The 27,237-nt window shown below is 37.2% G+C and overlaps 1 protein-coding gene across 10 annotated transcripts in view; it reads right to left on the reverse strand.

The window, feature by feature from the left end:
• Positions 1-303: 303 nt before the first annotated feature.
• The window catches only part of WASF1 (WASP family member 1), a 107,094-nt gene continuing 80,160 nt past the window's right edge, over positions 304-27,237 (reverse strand). For 7 of the 10 annotated variants that reach the window (XM_075498532.1, XM_075498530.1, XM_075498531.1 and 4 more), the window contains 7 exons: positions 17,969-18,103; positions 9,008-9,161; positions 8,193-8,310; positions 7,191-7,363; positions 4,914-5,093; positions 2,887-3,524; positions 304-1,186 (listed from right to left, as the gene is read on the reverse strand). In XM_075498532.1, the coding sequence (XP_075354647.1) occupies positions 1,029-1,186; positions 2,887-3,524; positions 4,914-5,093; positions 7,191-7,363; positions 8,193-8,310; positions 9,008-9,161; positions 17,969-18,103 (1,556 nt within the window). In that variant the 3' untranslated portion in view covers positions 304-1,028. Of the gene's footprint in view, positions 1,187-2,886; positions 3,525-4,913; positions 5,094-7,190; positions 7,364-8,192; positions 8,311-9,007; positions 9,162-17,968; positions 18,104-23,564; positions 23,629-27,237 lie in introns of all 10 variants that reach the window. The other 3 variants (XM_075498537.1, XM_075498536.1, XM_075498535.1) reach the window with 2 other exon arrangements.

Here is a 27,237-nt window from a genome sequence, read left to right on the forward strand (position 1 = left end):
TTTTTTTAAAAAAACAACCCTAAATCATATAAGCCCCAAGCTCTCAATTTTTAAAAAAAATTTTAACTAATGGATCACAGTAATATTTCAGCTTTTTTTTGTAGATATGCATGTAGATATCATTTGATGATACATGTTTTCTTGTTTAATATGGGTCCTTAGATCAAGTGCCGAGTATTTATTGTAACTTTGTAGACCACAGATTAAATCTTTGAAATCCAAGGATCCCTCAGATATACCACTAAAAAGCAGGCTTCACTGAAAAAGCAACAACCAGGAACATTTAAAATGAACCATTTATTAAATCAAACTGTTATTTTAACAGTTACATAAGTTACACAGCATGTTTAAGTCAAAAGATTTCACAAGGAAAAAAAATTTAAACTTCTATTATGCAGGCAAAAATAGTACCACACAATATGTACCTGGGAGGGAAGAAGGGAAGGGGAATCTCTAAACATTCAAATAAGGCCATAATTATTTAAAAACAACAATAAAACAATAATAAAACCCCCCAAAGATCCATTTTCCTTTCAGTGTGTTCAGTGCTGCTAACTATATGTACTTTTAGTGTACAGATGTAATCGAGGCAGTGATATCTTGATAGCTAGGTTTAATGTTTTAAAACACTATCAGAAGTGGAATAAGGCTCATTAGTACATACAGCTGCCCTTGGAATGTCAATCTCAGTTGCCTTCATTAACTTAAAATTCACAAAGTGCACAGTTAAGATATGCCAAAAAATTGAAACTGCTACTCTACCAACAGCTGCCCATGCTTAATACTTAGTGGTCTATTGGAACAAAGTATGTTCTTTCAAAAAAGATGTGTAAGAAAAGCCACTGTAAAACATTTAGTTTCAGAGATGCACTAGGAGCTTTTTGTAAACTGAAAAGTAGAAAAACATGGATTAATTATGTAAAGAAAAGAATACAAAAAACACTAGAAATGACCATCAAACTTTCAAAGAACAAGCACCACAATGGACATTAGCATTCGATTTTGCAGTGTACAGCAATGTAATCATTTTACTCTAACCAATCCACTTCATCAAATTCTGAATCATCTTCTGAATCACTGTATTCCACAGCAATGCGACGAGAAAGTATAGTAGCAACATCATTCTCAATGCGCTCATGCTTAGCTTCTTGTTCACGTTGCTCTTCAACTTTGCGTAGCTGAATACCTAAAGAACATCAAATCACAAACATGTTACTCTTCTCCTTTATCATTATACAAAGTATTTAGCTCATGATTCACAAAACGCTTTGCAAGCAAAAACGAAGGCTGAGGACATCATCCTCCTCAGAAGTTCTCTGTCAAGCTTTTAAAGAGAGGAATGTCAGAATTGCAATGGCAGACTGGATAGATCATCAGTCCTTCTACTATAACATCCTGCTTCTGATTTCCCATTAAAAACACACCCACATTCTTAGTACCACTGTAAGTTATTAAGCTATTTTACTATTTACATTTCCAAGCAATTTTTATATTCTCTCTTCATGGTCTCAATTAAAAGTTATAGCCATTTGAGTATCCTAATAAGATAGGATTTCTTGTAACTCAGTTTTGATCATGTAATGACCTGTTTTGGGATAAAGTATTACTTAAAGATCAAACACAAAGGAGAAATAACACATACTGATAGCATGAGAAAGTTAAATCCACTAACTTAGTTAAAAACCTGACAGATAATATATTTTGGTTTTATACTCACAACACCAAAGATTGACACAGTCTAAATACGACCTACATCCTGTACTTAATACTCTCTCTTGTCAACTGACAGGCAACACAAGCACAGGTCCTTAGTGGAATTTAAGCTGTGGTAACTTGAGCCTTTGTTTCTTGTGCAAGACTTGGTCAAAAGCTTTTCAGGAATCACCTAAATTATACCAGCAGGCTCTCCTTTATTAAGTTTTTTGCTGACACTCTTTACTAATGTTCACGCACCACTGTTGTACTCAACTGCTGTTGATACTTCTCTGGAGTCAGTGATGTTATCAATTCATGTGCATATAGACGCCTTAAAAATATTCTGAATTTGTATTATAGCCTATCTACTGATGATATTACAGTACCATACAGATTCTGTACTGTGTTGTAGGTGCAGGGGAAAAACAGAAGAATGCAGTACTCAAAACATTTGAGAAAGATTAACTATTCAAAGATACCACACAGTCAAAGAGCAGCACTCACAGCGCAGTGGGGATTTTTCTGGCCCGTCAGCCCATAAGCTGAAAGGTACACCTTGTACATACAGCTCCTCGCTAGATCATCAGGAAAACATTGCCCTGCACCTCTGCCATTCACTTGCACTCTGCCAGCAGGGCACCGTGCAATGCAAAGACTGCTCCGCTGCTGCGTTGAGACGTGTCAAGATTAGATACTTAACAGCTTTAAGTCTCAAGCAACGATTCTGAATGTCATTTATATGTTGTTGTAACACACTGATATACGATCGAGATTCCAGTGCCAATTGATATGTTCTGCTTTTATCTAACAGTCTGTGAAAAACAATGTTTTTGTCTTCTACACAATCTGTAGGTTATCAGAAATAGCTACATTTTCAGGTAGACAGAAATGAAGAGATAATCTCCACAGATCATCTATAAACACATGTACTTTTTTTTTCTAAATCTAACTTCCACAGAGAACCAGTTTTGCCATCCAAACTAAACATCTGGTAAGTGCAATTACAAATTGAAAAAAATCTGTCTACTTGGCAATGCATACACTGTAGAGAATAGAACGCCGAAACAGACTTAAGATGCATTCCTCTAAACTAACTTCTTACACACGTGAAATATTCCATCTCTCAAAGCTAATGTGTATTTAGCAAGTTTCTGAGACCATTCTTTTTGCCCCTTAATAGCCAAACATTACCTTTCCGTATTGCTTCCAGCAGAACGCTTCTAGCATCACTGATTACAGGAAGAGTTGAAGGATGGCGTTTGGGTTCAGGAGCAGGAATCACTTGGGATGGTGGAGATGGAGGCATTAGGGGGGCATGAGGGCCAGGGACAATGGTTGTGGGAGGAGGGTGCAGAACAGGAGAAGGGTGAGAAAGGGCTGCAACTGTGACAGGAGAGGAGGGTCGAATGCTGGGAGGAGGCAAGGGAGGGGGTGGGGGTGGTGGAGGAAGTCCCTGTACTTCAGCTTGAGGAGGAACTGGGTGAACAGGTACAGCTTCACACACTTGGGCAGCTCTAGTGACAGGAGGAGAGGGTTGTGCTAGGGGAGGAGCAATTGGAGGTGGAGCTGGATGTAGGACTCCAGGAGCTATCTGGAGAGGAGCTGGTGGAGGTGGCACAGCCGGGGCCTGCAGAGCAGCTGTGGGAGGGGGTGGGGGAGGTGGGACTGGGGGTGGAGGGGTTGAAGTCATTGCAGCTCTTAATGATGAAGTTGACAAAGCAGATGGAAGAGGTGGTGGTGGCGGTGGAGGAGGAGTGGGGCTCACAAACACTGGTGTTCTGCCTGTTGCTGGTGACTGAGGACGATTTTCTACCAAGCCAGTAGTAGAACTGAAACATCCAATAACAGGACAAAGTTATTAGAGCTGGAGAGTGGAAAAAACAGTAATAGATTCACTTCTGCAACTTAAGAATATTGAATGCTGAGCATTAAAGAGCATTATGTACTATGATGATTTCAAGGTATTCATACCTCATATACAAGGAAATCTAATTCGCAGAATGGAGTATGCATCAGTCTTCCAACAGACCTTTGCTCAAATACAGCTATTAACTGAGTTTATGCTCTTATACAAACCTGCATCTTTATCAAAGGTTTCCTATACCAGTATAACTCTTCCCTTCCATCCCTAAGCAAATCCAAATTATTTTTCTGAAGGGAACTAGTGGTTGATTAACTGCTTCATTCACAGAACTTTAAAAACAAAACAAAACAAAACAAAACAAAAAACAAAACAAAACGAAGCAGTACAAGCAATGAGGATGAGTTACATTTGAAATACATATTTAAGGTTTGATGACAAGATGAGTGAGGCTAATACTAAAGGTCATCAACTCTATGTGCAGAGAGGTATATTTATATGCTAGATACTCATTATAATGCAATGAATAGGTGAACAGAAGAAAACAAAAGGGAACAGTAAAATTATTTTCCTGAAAGGCCACTAGAGGGTTTCTTTCAGCTGTTGTGGAAAATTAATCTAGAGAGTTATGCATTTCTGTGTATAATCTCCTGAACAGTAAAAAGACATTCTTTTCAAAAGACTAACATCTTGCTGATGTAACAACCATGTCTGAATTAACTGTCTTCTATTCCAAGTTGTATGTACCTGACCATAAAATAAGATTTTGGGTATAAAACAACAGAGGAGTGACAACCAGAGCCTCACTCTAGAAAGTACTCTAAGTACGTATCCAGTTCTTGGAAGGCACAGAGAAATAGAAAATAAAAACACCTGGGGGAAGGAAAAAAAAAAAAAAAGCAGTTGCAATTTAGCAAACATGATGAATATATAGTTTCAACAGCTGACTGTCTTACTGCGATATATTCTTCCTTTCATGTAGGCTGAAACACAGCTCAGTTGTACAAATTTCAGATTTCCAAATTTCCAAAGCTAAACCCTGAGATTCCAACATCTTTCACAGAAACATTTTCCATATAGATATTTGTCTTGCCATGTAACTCAGAAGGCGACATAGTCGCAATATTAAGGTGAGGCCTGTCTCCACAGTGGCACTCTATGGGGTTTAGATGCCGACCTTTCTCTCCAACTCCTGCGTGGCCCTGCAGCTGCAGACGCGTTAGGGCTGTGGACTGACATAGCTCCTAGGATGTGTGTACTGCCTGGGCTGCATGGAAATAATCGTAATGACTATTAGTGGGGTGGTGGAAAACTAAAACTCCCCAATAAATCTGCATGTGGCTTGACCACTTCGTACCTAACACAAGGAGGCACAGGTTTCACATCTCCTGGTCCATGCATTGGAGGTGGTGGTGGTGGTTCATTTGGTCTGACCAACACTCGCTCCTCAGCTCTGTTCAGAAGTTCAGACATCTGGCTATAGGGTAATGCAGAAAGCGAGTATGATCCATCCATATGGTCCACATATGCTTGAGATCTGTAGGAAAACAGTGAAAAATGATCCAACATAACCTTTAGTAAAAATAAGTATTAGTGCCCTCAGCTACTGTTCTATACTTCAGTTTGATTTCTGAATTCAAGTATCTTCTCTGCACCAATGTTGCATATTGTACTTCATGGCTTTTTAATAATTTATCCCACTTTCCATGCCATTGCTTCTAGCAGCTCAAGGGTTTAATGATTTTGACAGGTATATCAGACAAATTCTACAGTATGTGTGTGATCTTAGTGTTTATTAGTCACATTATTTTGAGTTAAGTAAACATAGCAATACAATCAGAAATACACATATACCAGAGTGTATTATGAAACAGACATTATACTCCACGATTGTTTCTGCTCCTCAATCCCTACATATATGCAACCATATTCTTTTATAACATTCATGAAACATCCATCGATGTTAGAATGGTAGAATTTACAACTGAATAATTTAGCTGAACTTCTGTCAGAGGATCTATATTCCAATATATAGAGAGAACTCACTAGTTTAGACCTAATACTTTGTAGCTATACAACGCATATAAGGAAGGTAATCTAAATATCTATTATTGAGTAGTAGCAGTAAATAAAGTTGATTCAACTTACTTGTTAGTGACAACTTTAGACACACCTCAAGGACCTGATCAGTTAGGAAATTTTAATTAACTACTGAATTATTAAGATTTTAAAAACATTTCTCTACTAAATTCAGAGGAAATGCGTTTGCAGAACACTTTCCAACAAGTAAAACAATACTCTACATTTCCACATACTGCCACCACTGTAGTATCTAAGCCTATTAAATTCTTCAGGGGTGAAGTTCTTACTCTGTTACTCAAAAGCACTGTTCTGTATCTGAACAACATGCTCTGCACATGTAGTGCTCCGAAGCACTACAGCATTATTCATAATTGCATTACTGGTACTGAGGTAATCCAGGTTTAGGACAGGGTCCTGGATATAAAAGGAGTCCTGCAACAAGTGTGTCTAACGTGGAATCTGATGTACAACACAACAGAAGGACAGCAGGAAAGCAGATGTTTCTGCCAATGACTTGACACAGAAGTTTACAAAGGTCAGATACTATAAATTTGTTTCCAGAAAAATGCTAATCACCATAACTTGAGTTGTACCCTACTGAGTGAAATGCACTCAGACCATTTTTACTTTCTGAATTGAGCTAAGTTTTCTACAAGCAGGTTTTTCCGTTTTTCAGACAGCAAACACTATCTCCTAGAGTTGTCATAATTATCCACTGTGACTATTAAGTTTGTTTGAAGACAGTACAAAGCTAAACAAAATACTCCGTTATGGTGCTTTTGGCCAATGAACGATAGGGAAAACATGTAACTATTTTTTGGAGGACAATGAATACTTTTTAATTAAAAAGCCCTAACCCCCAGAAAACATACCCCTAAAACTCCTAATATTACTTGTCAGCCCTCTTTCCTATCAGATGTTTCTTGGCTGGTAAAATGGACTTGGTTTTGCACAAACACCAGAAGTAAACACAGCAGGTGTTTACCACGTGAAATGCTACTTTTAGCCACCAGCAAATACATGCTGTGAAATGCGAATCCAACCAGTTGGATTTTGTAATAGACTATAACCAGAAATGTCAATCAAATCTTGGATTTGCTCAAGAGTAAAGAGAAGCTCAGCATTCTCATCTGAGTTCTAAGTGGACATTTGTTCACATCACACCCACCATATAGTCTTGGCAGTGTCTGCTTCAGAAAAATCAAGACACTGGAATAATGGGGATTTTGTAGGTCAAGACTGGAATGTAGTGACACACCTGGGTGCAAGCTTGCAACAGTGACACTACACCTTCTTCAAGCTGCAGATGACAACACATCCTCAAGGATACAATGACTTCCAAGGATACACGCTACTCTTAAAAATAACAAATACTCCTTTAAGGACACACTGACTAATTATTTTAAAACTGAGTTTTGATTGAGCTAAATCAATTATTTCCAGTGCATTTCAAGAATAGCAGTAGCATCTCATCATTTACCATTTCTCAAGCATGTTCACTATGTAGTATGAATATCTGTACTTAATAAAGGATAGGAAAAAAAAAAGAAACCTTGATTCAAAATGTGAAGCTGGGCCATTAGCAACTTCAATGTGCTTATGTAAGAGGTTAGCATCATCTTCTGCAAGCTCCGGACCTTGGGCTAACTTCTGCCACTCTCTCCGTCTGTCATGAGGTGCCCTTGGCACTTTTTCTGGTTCATGAGGGCGATCTAGATTTTTCTGCTGTAGGAGAGTTGTGCAAACAAAACTGACAACTAAGACAGTCTTTTTTAATTAGTTGCATTTAAACATCAGCCACAAAATAATGAAAAACAATCCCAATTCAAGTGCAAGAAAAATTTACTTTCAGTCTAAATATGATACATAAACCAAAAAGACTTGTAAGAGGCAGAAACTTCAGTATAGTGGATAATTAGCTGAAAAATACAGAGAAAAATAACTGTATAAGTAGCTTTTTATTCTAAGTCTGAAATGAAATTATGAATCTGACGCTTATATTTACTGTCTCTATGTATGAAATATACAGAATAATGGTGAAACAAAAAAGTAGCATTACCTTTGCAAAAGTGTTTAACTTTAAGAAAGTATAAACAAAGTGCTCTATTCCTGCTAATTTCTTTCTAGTTTAGAGCAAACATATCTATTAGAATGTCATTCAAGCTTTTTCACCTGTGAGACTGTCAGAATTTTGTATTATAAAAAAGCGTTCAGTGAAATTCTTTATTCTTGCTGTATTCCTCTTTTTTTCTCCTTTTTGAGTCATTGCTAGAAGACTTACAAGTTTTGGCAAATCTGCTGTTAGTTACATTAAGACAGCATGAAAGCTCTGGGCCTTTCTATATTATTTATTATTATTATTGTTATTGTTATTATTAAATATCTATTTGTTAAAGTTGATGGTATTGAATGAATACAAGTAGTTTTAGTTGAATGAAGATGACTGTGTAAAGTTTGGATTGTTATTAATTGCATAACCAAAAAAGTACCATATCTGCAAATAAACCCTTTCCAGGAAAAAAACCCAGAAGCTATATAAAGCTAATATATATACCTTCTGCTTCCTCTTTTCTTTTCTTTTGTCCTCAGTGTCCTGCAACATTTTTTCCTTCCACAGATCAAAGAAGTATGAAGGATTGGTATAAAACTTCAAACCCTCTTTTCCATCATCCCTGAAATACAATTATGCAAACAGGGTATACTATTTATTTGACAACACGTGAATCCAAACATTAAGGCAAAGGAAAGGCATATTAAGAAATACCTAGTATCTCAGACCCTGAAATATTTTACTGAAGAACATTAAAAAGATGAACATTGACCTCCTGTGCCATCATTCTTTACTATCTTTCCTTGTATTCAAGGTCCTGATTTTAGAAAAGTAACTTTAACACAAGCTGTAGATAAAAAAGAGTATCATAAATCAGAGAACTCGCATTCCAATGACTCAAATCTTGCTCTTAAAATAATGAACAAATTTGTGTGTCTGCTCGTGTTCAACTATTGATTCAAATTGACTTTGGGACAGAAAACAACATTCATTTCCATTAAAGACCCTTCTTTCTACATAGTTACCTGCTTATTTTCTTCACTTTACACCCAAGAGCACTACATGGTTTAATAAATACAGATAATAAAAATGGCTTTTTTTTACTAGTGTTACACTGGGGTAAAATTTGAGTAAAGTGGAGTAAAGTTTTAACACTTATAATGTCTTCTGCTGCCTGTATTCCTCCAGCAGCTTCAGTTTTCTAGCGTGGCTCCTTAACTATTTAAGTGCTACTCAACATGAGCAAGGTGTCTGGATATAGCATCTCTATTACATAAAATAAGCTAGAAATTGGTTTTGATTAATTTTATTTTACTAACCTGTAAGGGGTGAGAATGTTAAGTGGAGGAGGCTGTTCACAAATGTCATAAGTTTCTTGCAAAGGAATAGGCAGAGTTTTGCGGTCAAACAGCTGTTGATCTTGAATTGTGGAACTCCGGAAAGCTTTCCTCATTGTAATGTCCTGCAGTGACACTGAAAGGGGATATTGCCATTTAAAAAAAACCACCAAAGATAGTTTATTTGGATTAATCTGGAATTGCTTAATGCTGGTTAGAATACCAATATTAAACTTTACTACTAGTATCTTATGCATTTTACAGCAAATATAAATTCATCTAGCACTACTGCCACAGCAGGATATTGTCAGATTATGTGAAAAACATAATTGTAATGTTCTAGCACGTTATCTTCTATTTAGCTTCACAGGAAATTTTTGCTCACCTGGATAGATATGAGAACTCTGTCTCTCCAAAGTAGTTCAACAAATTGCTTCCTGTAGCTATAAAATATCATTCTGTAGTTCAGAAATACCTAATAACATTTACTAACTCAATTTCACAATCCTTTTGGTACTAAAAAATTACTCTCTATCTTGAGGTATAGAGTTCAACTTTATACTATCAGCAAGTCAAATTTTGCATTCCTTGCATGTAGGTAGCAGTTCCACTGAAGGCCCACTGAGATGCCAAACCAGCAAATCACTTAAGCTTGTGCTACTGATATCGTTGAGTTTTAATGGAAGATGATACTATGTTCCAACACATGAAACTAGTCAAATGTTTTTTAATCAGACTGTTTAATCAAGATGAGACTTCTCTGTTTAATTCAAGTGAGACACCTTGAGTCTTTAAGCACAGTAGTAGGAATAATCAATTATCTTTATGTAAGATTCAAAGTAAAATAACACTAGGTAAACACAATAGATTAAACAGTGATTTGAAATATATTGACTTTTTGCTGTTAAAGCCCATATATCTTTTTCTATTTCACAATCATTAAAATTTAGAAAAAGATTAATGGAAAAGTGACTGCAACTCATGAAACTTGCACTTCTAATTCTGGAAACAGTGTACCTGTTCAGTCTCATATTTCTCTCCCTCCCTGATCTTCAGTTACTACATCTGTGAAGTCCAGGTATGTCTCAAGACGAACCCTGCAGCCAGCGTTAGACTTTCACTAGACAAAGCAGCAGCCCTTTTCATTGGTTTGGGGTTGTGGTTTTTTTTTTTTGTTTTTGTGGTTTTTTTAAATCACAAACAATACTGAAAACAGTTTTAAGACATACTAACAAAGAGAGTATTTTCAGCACATGCATTTTATCTATAAATAATTAGGTTTATTTTATACAAACAGGTTGATAGTAGTGCCCCTTTACTCAAGATGAGAGGACAGCCCCCCTCCCATATCACTAGGGCCTTCAGCAACAATTTTTTAAAAGAGTGCATCTGTTTAAGCTGAAAGCTGCATTTTACTCTGGTTCCTGTAACACATACAAGCGTACACATACGTACACGTACACACACACACACAATTTCTATTGTATGATCACAAAGGGGCAGAAGGCAGGATTTTTTCCAGAGGGCTTGCAATTCCTGGAATGTTCTTTCTTCTTACCTAAGCATATTGGCAGCATCCTTTGTGAGGCTAAAGATGGGATTGATTTTCAGTTTGGCTTTTGAAGTTTATTACAGTTGGCAAGGTTGTGTGTTCCTGGAGAAGTTTCCTCCTTTTTACCCTTAGGTTCTGTTTCATTACAGTGTCTTTTATTCTTTTGAATACCTTTAATTAGCTGCTCAGAAGCCTTTTTAAGGGTGTGAAAGAAGTATTATAATGTATGAATGTCAGCTAGGAGTCTCAATTTCTGCAGGTATATTTGCCCTCATAAATAATGATATATATTTTGTACCTGTCATGAAGTACCGGTTGTTATTTGCTGGCAGAAGTTCACAATTAGAAGAACTGGGGTTTACCTCATCTAAAAACCTAGTCTTAGATTCTTTTATACTTCAGCTGTTTTTCTTTTGGCTTGTTGGTTTTACAGATCTCACCAAATGTACTTGTTCAGAGATGCCTGGCAATCCTGCAAGTCTTTAAACTGTCTGTCACTTTTTGGAGACTACGCCAACAAAACCAAAAGTTAGTATACTTCTCTTTGAACCTGTGTACATTCTGAAGGCAATGAAGGAAATTAATTTATTCCAATAAATGAATAAAGACAGTTCTTTGGTTTTATATTAAAATGCTCACAGAGTATGTGACACCATATTATTGGGATGTACACTGTTCTATAAACTCTTTATTAGCATTCCTTAATCTCTTCAGTGAGCAAATACAGCTGGTCTAATTCATAATTTCCATTTTCTTGTTTAAATCTCCACTTTTCATAAACATGTACAAGGGGATAACACACCTGAGAATAATCAATCAATCCCCAACAATAAGCATAGATTACTTTCTCTCTAAAACTAAGCTACACAGCAAAGGTCTTCACAGAAAACATACACTGCGGAATTTCAAACAGCTAACAGCATTTCCTGCGCTGATATCCAATGACCAGCCTTCACTGAAAAGCATGCCATTATTCAAAACAACTGACTATATAAGGACAACATTACTAAGGAAATGAAAGGACATGGCACACAAAGTACTGAGAATCATGACACGGGTACAACTCGCCCACAGACAGGGATCAGGTAAATCCCATGTTGCAAGCACAGCATAATCCTGGGCTGTGCACGGTTTGGCTTACAAAGCCATTTGTTTAGCTTGCCAGCTGGCTAAGAAACAGAAGCCCTGCGTGGCTTGCCGCCTCAGGGGGGAGAATACGTGAAAACCTGGCTGGTCATCCAACCACTTAGCTTTGGCTGATTGACAAACTGGCACAGCAAGAGGACAGGTCAAACATTAGACGTATGAATTCAGGTGTGAGAAGAGACGAGGCACTGAAGGAGGGTTTGGAAATGCTTCAGGCATTTGACTGGATGATGATAAATTTAAGCTTCCAGTTGCCTAATTCCTAACTAGCACCAGAACCTTCGTATAGCCCAAGATCCTAAATTTCATATGGATACATTTTCCTGAAAGTTCATCTGCTACACCACTTGTGTTTACTGCAATGAACAAAAAATGGGGTCTTAAATAATTTCCTTAAATGTTGAGATGTTCACAATTTAAGTTAAACATTAGTTCAACAATCTGAACAAATGCCAGTTTATCTTTACTGTGTCTGTTGTTCGGACTGTATGAAAAGACCTATTATATCAGCCAGTCTAACTTTCTGTACACCACAATTTTTTCCTCATAATTAAAAATTATCTCTGTCAGAAAGCTAAACTACCAACCTTTTGTACATTTGGTTTTGAAAAAGAGATGCCAGTCCATTTTTATTTGTAATCAACAACAAACTGGGGAAAAAAGGTATTTAAATTGCACTCTAATAAAATACAATAACTGGGTTTCTTTTGAGCTGAACTACAAATTAAATAAAAGAACACATCAGTAATATATATACATAATAACATTTTACCTCCTGTTAAGCCTCTCACTAAACTGCAATCCCCAATTTGTAGTAAAAGTCAAGTATGGAGCATCAGCGTACTGACAGAAAGTAGCTAGTTTTACATTTGAAAGTTATTAAATGTTACATTTTATTTTACTTCACCAGAAGAAAAGAAAAACGTTACTAGATTTTTTAATTCTTTTAAACTCACTCCAATATACAATTTGTGAAGCGGTTCTAGGCCAAAAAATACTGTTCTCCTAAAGGTGGTAAATAAATAAATAATATATATTCCTTCTAAAAGCTTGCTCTCTCAACACTTACTGCAGAATTTCATCCTGACAGCTTTTAAGACCATGAACTCTTGAATGCCACAGCTATGACTCCTTGCAGAACTGAATGACTATGGGAAATTATATACAAGTCAATGAACTCAGTTGCCCACAATTCCCTTCCTCTGTTCAAAATCTTACCCAGCGATTTGAAAAGTGCAGGGAAGAAAGAATGACAATACTGAATGAACAATTTAGTCATAAGATTCCAATCAAAGGTAATTAATTGGGAGGGGGGTTGAAAATTCTCTTCAGATAAAGATTTGTGTGATTCAGTTCCTAAAGTCGCTGCAATCTTGAAATAAGATTTCTACTTTTTGTATTTTGTTTTTTTAAATTATTATCCACTTCAACAATGCCTAGAATCGCACACATATTAGGTTTCTCTGCCATCAGAATACTTCTGACTGGTCACTGTGGGTTTAATAGTTGCTAAGCAGAGAGACTGCTTCTGCAGAACAGAAACTACTCTCCTTTGGGCTTGTCCCCAACACAAGAAATTAAAATTTTCTGAAATATTGATTAAAAAAAATCAAAAATATTTCAAGCACTCTTTGGATAGGGAATGTATGTAGCTTAACTACTACAGGTAAACACATAGAAGATGTAAATGTTAGAGCAATCATTTTAAGAGGACTCAGAAGCTGCTTTAAATGCAGCACGTAGAACCAGGGAGCCCTGAGCAGCCTGTTAGGGAAGATGTGAATCACCCAGCTGCATCAAGCAGTGAATCTGCTGGTGAGTCTCAACAACACCGCCACATTATTTAGCAAATGACATTTTGTCCAGATCCCTCTTTTTATATACAAAATACAAATTATGCAACATAGTGGCTTTACCACTGAACTATTAAGCCTTGGACACACTAATTTAAAACTGATTTACTTACTAAATAACCCATAAATTGAATTGAGGGCTAAGAAAATGGGAAGAAAAAGCACGGAGAGCAGTTAGAGCTCAGCCCATCTGCCCAGATCTTTGAGAGGGAGACGCACTCAAATCCAACATTCAGTTAAGTGGAGATGTGGCAGGAAAAGTGACCTGCTATACAATTTAATTTAACAGTTTTTTTCTTTATTTGACTTTGGGGGCAAAAATTCTTATGAATGAATTGACAATAATAGTGTTATTCTCCACATTAGCATATTACACAAGGAAGTCATGACCCGATTTTCACCTGCTCCCTGCTCTTAACTTTGATTATAATTACACTTAAGTCACTGAATTCCTCTTGAGAGGCTGGAGACAGTGAGCTAGCCCTTAAAATGGGATTTACCACCCTTTCTTATAAGCCTCACAAGGGGCTGAGTATCCTGATTTGAAAGTTGATTGAGTCTCCCGTTTTCAGAAGTATACAGACCACAATCAGCTGTCAAGCTTTTTAGGTTTCTCCCCACCAGATGCCACCTTTTTGCCTATAGCAAAACCTCAAATCTCTCTTTAGCATTAATCCAGCAAAACTTCTGAACTACTATCCTTTCTATGACAGGGCAGTATTTCTAGAATGTTTAGAAAAAAACAAGCCCATGTATTCAAAGCCAGAAACCTACTGAAATACAGTTCACAACATTGTTTGATTCCTTTCCTGAAGTATGCCAGGCTGCTCACCCATAGCACTTCTGCCATTAAGCTTTTTAAGTTGCTTGTTACAGCTGTAGAAATCAAGAATTTGATACACTGCCTTTGAGATTAAAATCCCCTCCAGTTTGAGATTTAAATAGAATTAGGCAGTTCATATTAAAGAACCACTAAATTAATACCAAAATATGCAGATAAACTCTTACTTTATGAATTCTCCTTCTGCCGTGATACCATTTATTTCTGAGTGATACACAACTATTTTCTAGTACTTCATTACACTGTACATCAGAGCTGTACTGTGTATCAGCATTTCAAAAAAGAACAACATAAAAGCTAAAATAAATATTCTTTCAAAAACTGACAGATTTCTACAGATATAAAATTATTTACTTGTAGTACTTCAAGCTTAATGGCACAAATAAATTCACAAGAATGTGGTAAATTAAGAAAAATATATTATTATAAAATTTGCATATATATGGAGAGAGTAAGTAATGTTATTTATAAAGTAAATACTGAAATTAAAAATGGTTGCAAAGAAACTATACTCTTAGGGTTTATTTGTTGACCTATGAGGATATCTTATATTGCAGGGCTACCAAAACCATCAACCTTAGTTCACCTCCATAGCAAGAATGCATTTTCCCAGTCCTAAAAAGACACCAGATGGATAACTCTTGAATAAATATATGCTAGTTCCCATACAAATGAAATAAAGTTCAGTTTACTGAAGGAAAGCAGAGGATTTATTTTTGTCTGTATGCAAGTTTAGTATATCTTCTGAGGGGAAACACACATGTACGTAAAAAGAATAAAGTATGTAAAAAAATAGATTACAATATGAACTTAGTAATTCTGTGAAATCAAGAATTTGAAAACAGTGCAATAATTCAAACCAAACCAAACCAAGTTCATAGCAATTTTTCTGTGACAGAAAGATTGTGCACTGGAGTTATTTCCTTCAGGATATAATCCTGACCTTGGTTTCATTTGGTTTTATTCTTCCACAGAGATATTGTAATAATTCAAAATGAGAAACACAGAGACTATTCAAAAAAATTCAGAGCTTTTTATTACTTTGACTCTACCAGAAACATCTTGTCAAGTATCTGCACCTCGTTCAATGAATCTGACTTGGGCTGTTTTTGTTCATGCCACTTAGCTTTAAATGAATCTTAATTTCTTCCTCTTGTGTAATAGCACGGGCCCAAAGGAATATATTAAATCTTCTATTACTGCCTGCTGGCAAAGAACTAGCAAATGAGACTCATTTTACAAGTATAGCCCATTTTACACATGCTGTTAGCTGAACAGAAGTAATGAAATTTGCTTAATTCTTGCATAGAGGGTTAAGAAAGGCAAGAAAGGTAAATCCAAATGTTTTCCCCACACCTTCATGTGTTAACATCCTCCAGCTGTTTTAGCCCAGATGAGGGCTAAAGCAAAACTGTTTGTGATGAACCTCTAAATTTCAAGCCCAAAATAGGATACTGAAGGAGAAAACAGTTTCCCGATGCCTAATTTTTAAGGAAATCTAATATCGAATTTCCTCTCCTCTCCTTTGTCCGCATCTGGTGACTCATTCTTGGCAGACATTTGTGAATAAGGAACACTGGGTATGGCTCAAGGACTGGATATTCTTAGGTTAATAAAAATAGTCATTTAATAGTTCCTGACACTGAGGACTGCATGTGTCCCTCTGAAGTACTAGCAGTCACTGTTATTCTATGGCGTGAGAGACAAATCCAGGGTATCAGATTTGAGTCACAGTTAGCCACTCTGGACTTGATCAGGTAGACCTCTTTTCAGCCCTGTTTTCTTTAATTCCGGTGCCTATCCCTTTCTTTAGCTATACAGTTTAGCAAATGCTACAGTATACACATTACTGTGAAAAGTTATTGAGCTAGTGCGTTTGGGACTACATACTATTTAAAAATATTTCTAGCAATTCTCTAACATCAAATAGTTATGGATATTTAGTACTGAAACCTACAGCCAAAATTGTCAAACGCCATTTACACAGGAAAGTACAATTTTCCATCTCGCTATCCTGTAACATCCTTAGATGCTTTAACTCAATGACTTAAAATGGTCTCTCCATTTTCCTGAAATGTGAATGGTTGCCATACTAGATATGCCGTATCAACATATATCCCACTCTGATTTCAACCAAAAACTAGGCTGTCAAGAGTAAACGCAGAAATGACATTAACACTCTGGAATATTACAGCTCTTACAAGAATACAATTGCTGACAATTTGTTGCCGTACACAGAAAGGATTTTTATCATTATCCCATCATAGTAAACATGGTATTTTATTGGAAAAAGAGGTGTATGTGTATGATTTATGCTCAGTTGTCAAGAGACTTGGAAAATCCCATTAAGGTAAAAATTCCCCTAGGCAAGTCATGATTTCATGGAAAATCTGCTAGTAGCTGTGAACAGCTGTCTTTCAAAACCTGCTCTAAAATGAATGTCACACAAAATCCAGAATCAAAACTTCCTTCGCTTAATTCTGCTATTAGTGAAATTTTGATGTTGGTAACTAAACACAGCCTGAAGACCACGCTCCTGGTTTGACACTTCATTTTTCCTGAATGACACACACAACTATTATACCTAGACATTCATAACTGAAACAGCTTTCTATACTTTAAAATTGGATCCCACAAGCAATCTGAAGTTATTTTTCATTATAGGATGTTGCTCTACTTTCTAGGTCTTAGCCATATAATCTAGAACACCCTAAAAATGTTTGGGGTTACAAGACCTTTCATAGTTCCACCTGTAACTAACAGATATCCAAGAAGGCAAAAAAGCTTCCTGGCATTTACATATTATAGAATCATAGAATCATTAAGGTTGGAAAAGACCTCTAAGATCATCTAGTCCAACCATCAACCCAACACCTCCATGCCTACTAAACCATGTCCCGAAATCAGGTGGTCAATGTTCCTGTAGTCATCACAAAGCCTATGCATCATTTAAATCCCATACAAATTCTATCTTATAGGCATGAGCCATACCCTACTGACTTTTGGAAGTACTTGTTTTCTCAGTGCTAACCAATATTTATAGTACTTAAAGCTATTTATGAAGAATCCAAGGGGATATGTAGCATCAATAAATGGAGCTACACAACTGTAACTTCATACAGAAAGTAAGACAGTAACAAGTTAAATGCAAAAACCCTACTTGGACAAATGGGTACATCCCATGGGAATTAGTAGGAAGGTTAAAAAAAAAAAAAGAGTAAAGACTTACCTGCAAGCATTCACATAATATATAATATTATTAATATTATTAACACTAATACATAATACTACTGAAGTGACACATACTTCTGTAGCAGTTTTTATGTAAATTCATTGGTAACAGTACTGTTCAGTAACCATGAAAATGTTGAGCTCAGAAAGCTGCTCAAGGCTATGAGAAACCTGTAGCAGAAATAGAAATGGACCTCTTTCTCATGATGCTTTGCTCTGTGGTCTTATAAATATAATTTAAACTATTATTATTTCCATTTCACGTATCAGTGGTGTCTGGGTGACAAAATAAGAAATCTTCAATGCAGGAGTTAACTTACATTCCTCTTCCTTTGGATCAAGTTGTGTAACACTGACAGATAAGCGATCTACACGTTCTTGTAAGGAGTTGACTCTAAATGAGAAACTGTGTGCTTCATTGAAAAGTTCACCAAATATATCTTCAGCATATTTACCTGAAATATGAAAAAAAAAAAAAAATATTCAAGCATATCATAAGACAGCCAAATGAGTTTGCCTTGAAAAAGATTGCTATTTTGTATAAGTAAGTAAATCTAAGATGCATGAGTATGACTTGTAACAACCTGTGCTTTCTAAGCTCCCTAAGAACGCTTACTTTCATTAAGAAAAGTAAATAAAAGTTAAATATTTAATTTGTAACTTACTTATCAGAAATGAAATTATGTAATACACTACAGGACAGATATTCAGCTGGTATAAATTGATTTAACTATGCTGATATGCAAGGAACTAGATTTATTAGTTTCTTGGATATGTATAAAAGGATGATTTCCAGCATCTGAAGCTGCTCCTGTATAAGCAATAACTAATCTTTCCAAGTGAAATTTATCTGAACATTTCTCAAAATTAAGCACAGCTTCCACTCCTACTGTACAAAGGACCTTTCAAAAACGGAAGATCAGATACTTACATCTAAGTTAATTGGAACCAGCCTATTAAAAAATACACACTAAAATAATAAATCCTACTTTGAAGGGTCAAAATTCTAGTAACTGACCAATTTATACTGACGTAAAAGAAGAATCTCCTTTGTTCCCTTCAATGGACATCACATATTTAGCCCAAAAGAGCAGGAGATTCAAGTATCATGAGAAAAGGATCAATAACGAGTTTCCCTTCTACAGACAGAGTACTCCATATAGTACATCTAATGCCCCCAGACTCAACTTGAGTAGTCTGCCAATGCCACTGAAAAAACCCCACCAGACTGCCTAGCTAAATCTGTAGCCACATTTCTGAAATATCACGTGATAGCTTTTAAAACTTTCTACCATACTGTGCATATGTAATTTGTGTACTGTTTGTGCACTTACATTGGTTTTGGAAGTATAAATCTCACAAATTTCTAACTACCTGGTTTGCACACAAGTTCTGACAGGTACAATAGGAAAGGACACTTATGAAAATTTGGCCTTTGGTGAACAATAGATCTGGAAGTATACATAAAAATGAGGACAATTTTAAATAAACACATCAAAAGGACAAAAATTAAATTCCTAGAGGTACTGTGGAAACTACCTAAAGGTATTATGTAGTAAGACTAAATAATAGTACTATTAATATAATAGTAGTAAATAATATTACTACATAATAAATAATTAATAATAAATAATATTTATTATGTAGCAAGACATTTATTAAGACTTAGGTAATGGCAATATAAAACCAGCATGACTATAAACAACAGAATATAAAAGGGGATATCAGAAGAAATGTACAGATGAAGAAAATAGAAAAGATCATAAATTCTGGCATATTAAACATAAAACCCAAAAACTAGCCTGAGGAACAACTAGCAAACAACTAGCAAAAATAAATATTCCTTCAAAGACATGAGGAGCAAGAAAGCCTACCAGGGAGTCTGTAGCGCCAACTGGTAATGAAGGTATAAAGGAGTACTCAGAGAAAAGCCTGCTGCAGACAACCTATTTTAACACTTTCCACTGGTGTTCAGGGAAAGGAACTGGAGAGACCCTCATGCCAGAACTCTTCTTTGCAGGAGGCTCAAAGAAACTGAAGGGACTATGTAAAAATTACAAAACGAAATCAACAAAATGACCAGTAAAGTATTAGAACCACAGAATCGAAGAATCATTTATGTTGGAAAAGACCTTTAAGATCATCAAGTCCAACCGTTAACCTAGCACTGCCAAGTCCACCACTACACCATGTCCCTAAGCGCCACATCTACACAGCTTTTAAATACCTCCAGGGATGGTGACTCAAACGCTTCCCTGGGCAGCCTGTTCCAATGCTTGACAACCCTTTCGGTGAAGAAATTTTTCCTAACATCCAATCTAAACCTCTCCTGGCGCAACTTGAGGCCATTTCCTCTTGTCCTATCGCCTGTTACTTGGGAGAAGTGACTGACACCCACCTTGCTGCAGCCTCCTTTCAGGTAGTTGTAGAGAGCGATAAGGTCTCCCCTCAGCCTCCTGTTCTCCAGGCTAAACAACCCCAGTTCCCTCAGCTGCTCCTCATAAGACTTCTGCTCCAGACCCTTCACCAGCTTCGTTGCCCTTCTCTGGACACGCTCCAGCACCTCAATGTCTCTCTTGTAGTGGGGGGCCCAAAACTGAACACAGTATTCAAGGTGCAGCCTCACCAGTGCTCAGTACAGGGGGACAATCACTCCCCTAGTCCTGCTGGCCACACTATTTTTGATACAAGCCAGGATGCCATTGGCCTTCTTGGCCACCTGGGCACACTGCTGGCTCATATTCAGCCAGCTCTCAACCAACACCCCCAGGTCCTTTTCCTCTGGGCAGCTTTCCAGCCACTCTGCCCCAGACCTGTAGCGTTGCATGGGGTTGCTGTGGCCCAAGTGTAGGACCTTGCACTTGGCCTTGTTGAACCTCATAGAATTGGCCCCAGCCCATCGATCCAGCCTGTCCAGGTCCCTCTGCAGAGCCTTCCTCCCCTCAAGCAGATTAACACTCCCACACAACTTGGTGTCGTCTGCAAACTTACTGAGGGTGCACTCGATCCCTTTGTCCAGATCATTGATAAAGATATTAAACAGAACTGGCTCCAATACTGAGCCCTGGGGGACACCACTTGTGACCGGCCGCCAACTGGAGTAAACTCCATTCACCACAACTCTTTGGGCCCGGCCATCCAGCCAGTTCTTTACCCAGCGAAGCGTACGCTTGTCCAAGCCATGAGCAGCCAGTTACTCCAGGAGAATGCTGTGGAAAATGGCGTCAAAGGCTTTACTGAAGTCTAGATAGACGGCATCCACAGCCTTTCCCTGATGCACTAAGCGGGTCACCTTGTCATAGAAGGAGATTAGGTTGGTCAAGCAGGGCCTGCCTTTCATAAACCCATGCTGACTGGGACTGATCACCTGGGTGTCCTGTACGTGCCGCGTGATGGCACTCAGGATGATCTGCTCCATAGCCTGACCTCGGTGCTGGGAAAGGTTGACAGGCCTGTAGTTCCCCGGATCCTCCTTCCGGTCTTTCTTGTAGATGGGTGTCACATTTGCTAATCTCCAGTCAACTGGGACGTCCCCAGTTAGCCAGGACTGCTGGTAAATGATGGAAAGGGGCTTGGTGAGCACTTCCATCACCTCCCTCAGTACTCTCGGGTGGATCCGATTCGGCCCCATAGACTTGTGTGTGTCTGAGTGGTATAGCAGGTCGCTAACCATTTCCCCTTGGATTATGGGGGCTTCATTCTGCTCCCCATCCCTGTCTTCCAGCTCAGGGGACTGGGTACCCAGAGAACAACTGGTCTTACTATTAAAGACTGAGGCAAACAAAGCATTAAGAACCTCAGCCTTTTCCTCATCCTTTGTCGCTATGTTTTTCCGCACATCCAATAAAGGATGGAGATTCTCCGTAGCCCTCCTTTTGTTGCTCATGTATTTATAGAAACCTTTTTTATTGCCTTTTACGGCAGTAGCCAGATTAACTTCTAGTTGGGCTTTGGCCCTTCTAATTTTCTCCCTGCATAACCTCATGACATATTTGTAGTCCTCCTGAGTTGCCTGCCCCTTCTTCCAAAGGTCATAAACTCTCCTTTTTTTCCTGAGTTCCAGCCAAAGCTCTCTGTTCAGCCAGGCCGGTCTTCTTCCCCGCTGGCTCGTCTTTTGGCACATGGGGATGGCCTGCTCCTGCATCTTTAAGATTTCCTTCTTGAAGAATTTCCAGCCTTCCTGGACTCCTTTGCCCTTCAGGACTGCCTCCCAAGGGACTCTGTCAACCAGGCTCCTAAACAGGCCAAAGTCTGCCCTCTGGAAGTCCAGGGTAGCAGTTCTGCTGACCCCCCTCCTTACTTCTCCAAGAATCGAAAACATTTCATGATCGTTATGCCCAAGATGGCCTCCAACCATCACATCACCCACAAGTCCTTCTCTGTTCGCAAACAACAGGTCCAGCGGGGCGCCTTCCCTAGTTGGCTCACTCACCAGCTGTGTCAGGAAGTTATCTTCCACACACTCCAGGAACCTCCTAGACTGTTTCTTCTCTGCTGTATTATATTTCCAGCAGACATCTGGTAAGTCTAAGTCCCCCACAAGAACAAGGGCTAGTGATTGTGAGACTTCTCCCAGCTGCTTATAGAATATTTTGTCTGCCTCTTCATCCTGGTTGGGTGGTCTACGACAGACACCCACCATGATATCTGCCTTGTTGGACTTCCCCCTGATTCTTACCCATAAACACTCAACCCTATCATCACCATCATTAAGCTCTAGACAATCAAAACACTCCCTAACATACGGGGCTACCCCACTGCCTCTCCTTCCTTGCCTACCCCTTCTGAAGAGTTTATAGCCATCCATTGCAGCACTCCAGTTGTGCGAGTCATCCCACCATGTTTCTGTGATGGCAACTACATCATAGTTTTCCTGCTGTACAATGGCTTCCAGCTCCTCCTGTTTGTTGCCCATGCTGTGTGCATTGGTGTAGATGTTCTTCAGTTGGGCTATTGATCCCATCACCTTTTTTGGGGGAGAAGCCCTTATTCCTACATGACCATTCTCAGGCACTTCTGTGGTTTCTAACACATCAATAACCCTTGCGTCTTTGCTGTCGCATGGATCTCCATCCCTTACCTCCACTGAGATGGTAGATAGAAGGACCTCACTAGCACACCGTCCCTCATCAGTAACAATTTGTACATCTCCTTAATACACATTGAAAAGTGGCAAGCACAACAGTAAGGTTCAAAAATTTTTTCATGGAACTTCTTGAGAGCTACAGGCCTGTAAGCCTGACATCCAGACAAATTGGTATAAATCATTATGAAGAACTGAATTAGCAGATACTTGGATAACTTGTTAGAGAAGAGACAACATAGCTTTCGTAAAGTGAAATCTCTGAAGGGTTTATAAGCACACGGCGGAGAGCTATGATCTACTTATATTTCCAAGAGAGTTTTGAAAAGCCCTTAATCAAAGCTTTTTAGGAAAACTTAACAAACAGGGCATAAAAAAGAAATGACATGGCACGGATAAATAATTCCTCAAAAGGTACAAAACAGAGGATAGGAGTAAACCACCGGTCTTCACAGCTGAGAAAGGTGAGTTTTCATTGGTTTCTGTACTGGGACCTATTCTATTCAAGATATCTGTAAATGACCTGGAAAAAATGAGATTAAAGTTTGCCAACAATACTAAATCATGGAAAAGAAACACACTCAGCATTAGTAAATACACAGAAACCCCAGCTGGTTGAAAAGGCTTCCACGCTGGAAAGAGTTGGAGGCTGGGAGATTAGTAGGCGTATCATACATGCTTGCCTTGCTCTCATTCTTGGAGCATCTGCTATTAGCCACAGTGAGAAGCAGATCAAAGGTGCAGCCATTCTTAGAACCTTTGTCTTTAAGTACCAGTCCACAGTAAAATAGAGACGGAAAGTTAGTACTAAGTCTACTTAGCTGGCAACTCACCTAACATAAGACTTTCTAATATATGTCTTGAAACTCTGAAAAGTTTATGTTCTTTAACCTGTATCTGAAGCAAAAGAAATTACTTAAAAATGTGATCCACTAAGAGCAAGATTACTAAACTTTTAATATACATTTACTACAGATCTAATGTATTTCAGATAATATATTCAGATATATTATTAATTTTAATCAGTCAACTCATGTAATATTCAGAGACATGCAAATTAAAATGAAAATAAAGTGTAAAATCTCATGTATCGAATAAAAAGTAAATTGCAGGGCTCTAAAATCCAATAACTTCCCTTTTATAGGTGTATTTTAAGGCTACAGTTTGTTTTATCTATATAATTTCATCAAGTTTACAATTCATCTACCTCATTAATGAGCTCCAATTACAAATAATCTCTCTCAGAAATCTTTTCATTATGTTGCATACAGCCACAAACATATTGCAAGGAATAATTTGCCTATGCTTATGAACACTAATCCTCAAATGGGAAACACATTAAAAACAACCTGTTGCGTTTGAAGTGGTATGCCAACCATAATGTCTCTACCTACATGCCTGTTGTCAGTCTCTTTATTAGCTTGAAATATATTTAACTAAATGCCTTTTCAAGCAAAGCAAACTGTTTGCTTTTAGTGAAATGTACAACTTCCGTTCAAAAGAATACTATGTGTGAATGTATATATGTATACAACATTTATAATCCAGTATTTGTTTATGTTGCCATCTCTGTGTGTATTCCATATGAATATATCTTCAGTTTTGAATGGATTACAAAAGATATGATTACAGGTATCTGAACACTGAACAAAGTGTCACAAAGACTCAAATAGATAAAAAAAAAATCTTATGAGGAAAAAAACACATGAATAAACAAACCTGACTTCATTCCACTTAATTTATAGGTAATACGTTAGAAGAGTAAGGAATCAAAATTAATTCCATTATATAGAATGAATATTCCGAAGTATTGTTAACACTTCAGAAAACTTAAATCATTATGGGACTGCTTGATGAAAAACTCTACTCTTGTTTCATGCAGTACAATAAAGAGAATGACAGATGACTAAGACAATTAAAATAATAATGCCTTAGGATCTTGGTCACAACTGGATACATAATACCAGATTAGAAAGACCAGTGATCTTGTATGCCTATTAAATTAAATGACAATATAGACTTCTGTAAATAAATTATTTTAACAACTGTGAAAAGATTATTTTACTGTATTTGCAAAACTTGCTTAATTGACCAGAAATATACCAAAATTTGTCATTTTCAAAAGGTAAGTCATATTCCCTCCAATATTACTAGCTGTTCTTCTCAGTCCATCATACTGGCATTTATTTTTATTAACAAAGCACAAGTTCTTTTCATTTAAATAAAACGATACATTATTATTTATTTTTAATTAAGGAATCTATTATTCACCTTATTTTTTTCACAACTTTTTTCTTGTCTCAAAGGGCTCTATTCATAACTAACCCTTCAGTAAGAAAGGGATACAGGAATGCAGCTCCCTCTGGTGTCAGTCAATGTCCTTTTTTGTGTCAGCCAAATAAAATGTCTTGGAAGCTACATGTAGTCCTTCCTCCCCCCGAGAATGTGAGTGTGTTTTGATAGCCTTTTTTGACCAATTATTTTCCTGACATTTAAAACAGACCTATGAGCTGACAACAGAATACTAGCTAGTAGCTACTAGCTAAAAATAGAATAAAAATAATATTGCTCACTACCATCCTCATTTTTTTTAAATTAAGACCACCAAACATGTATCATCCACTCCTATTCATTACCATGGCATTAAGTGTACAATAGCTTATAAAATCTGAAAAAGTGGCTGATCAGTTTTACAGTTCTCCTCTTTCACCATTTGTTTCTCTTAATTTATCTCCTAATTTTCTCCCATAATTTCTTAAACATTTGTCCGGCATTGGCTTCTGTGCACAAATGAATAATTTCTATCTATCCAATACACTAATATGAAGGTATACTAAGATAAAAGAAATGTTATTTTTGTCTTGTTCTGGGGGACTGGGTATATATCAGATGAACTGAAGTCAACTACAATCACAACATAAGGTTCTGAACCTTATTTCAGGCTACTTAAAGAAAGCGTGGCAAACAGATGTCTTGTAAGTCTTATATATTGTGCTGTACAAATCCCTAGAACAACACTAACACGCTGCAGGATCAGGGCATAAATCAGCAGTCCCCTCAAAACTCCAGTCCTTAAATTCACCTGAACTATGGCATTCTCTATGCTGTATCCGTTAGCAAACCTTAAGGAAAGGGCATTTAAATTAATCATTTTACAAGACTAGATCAGTTAGCATCAGATTTAGTTACAGGCACTCAGACAAGGAGTGGGACATGAGTCCTGAAGCAGGACCTGTGGAAGAAGCCACTTCTTTACTATCCTTCTGCATTTTTAAAGAACAAGAGTTCCAAACCCTTCAACTGCATCTAAATCTGAAGCAGCATCCCACAGATCGGTTATAGCATCAGCAACCTCTAGGAACCATGGTCTAAATTTTAAGTAGCTATCTGGATAAATTGACCCCCTAAAGTGCTCAATGCCATAAAACAGCATCATTTTTGGAAATTCAAGAGGATGACTGGTAAATTTCAGGCCAATGCAAGATGCATCAAGCGGGACAATCAAAATGAGACAATTGTTCAATGTTGCCAGAAGTATTAATCTTAATTAATTCAGCCTTAACTAATCTGTCAAACTTCTGGAGCTCGGGGGGAGGGGGGTGTTTAACATGTACACAAACAAAATCTAATCCAACATACTTACCATGGGAATTAAATTATAAAAATATTTAATATATTAAATATGTCATGACATTATTAAATGCAATGTATAACGAGGTGTTATATCATTAAATTTAATATTATTACATTATTTTAATATTAAAATAGCAAATATGTTGATATATTGAAATATAAAAACCTAAACATATTATTACAGTTTTAAAAAATAGGTTTGGCAATTTGATTTTTTTAAAAGATGTAGAAATTGATAAAATATCAGAAAGAATAAGCTAAGAATTCAGTCCGTTACCCACCTATACACTATTATTCCTTGATTTCTATTATTTTAATCCCATTCACACATTAAACAATATTTTTGCCCAGTACATTTTCTAAAAAATAAAATCAAGAACAAAAGCAGCTGTAAAACCTGTCTCATGTCCTACTGCACAATCCCATCCCAATATACTTATACTGTGCAAAATTACATTATTCACTACTGAGTATTTCCTTCCTACACAATATAGTGTATATATTAGAAAATATTCTTTCAGGATAGTTAGTTACCACATAAGCCCCTAGCAATATATAACCAGGGTCCCTTTATAAAGCAAAACAAGAAAGCTATTCTAAGTCTATTAATACATTTTTCCTCCTCCGTTAATTCTGACACATAATTTAACATACCCATTGCCTGTTGATTCAGCTTCAGATTTTCACTACATTCATTTTATTTAATCAAATGTTTTAGCAAAAATCAAGGTATATCTGAGTTTCACTTGAAACCCTAGGCTTCTTTCTCATCAGGATCATTTCAATCTCACAGCTCAGTAGCTAGGAGAGGGACTCAAAGCTAGGAGACTGAACTGTCTCCCAGGCTTGGAGATAAGAACCTTGGTAGATCCT

This window comes from Mycteria americana, chromosome 3 (genome assembly GCF_035582795.1).
Source record: "Mycteria americana isolate JAX WOST 10 ecotype Jacksonville Zoo and Gardens chromosome 3, USCA_MyAme_1.0, whole genome shotgun sequence".
Classification (NCBI taxonomy): Eukaryota; Metazoa; Chordata; class Aves; order Ciconiiformes; family Ciconiidae; genus Mycteria; species Mycteria americana.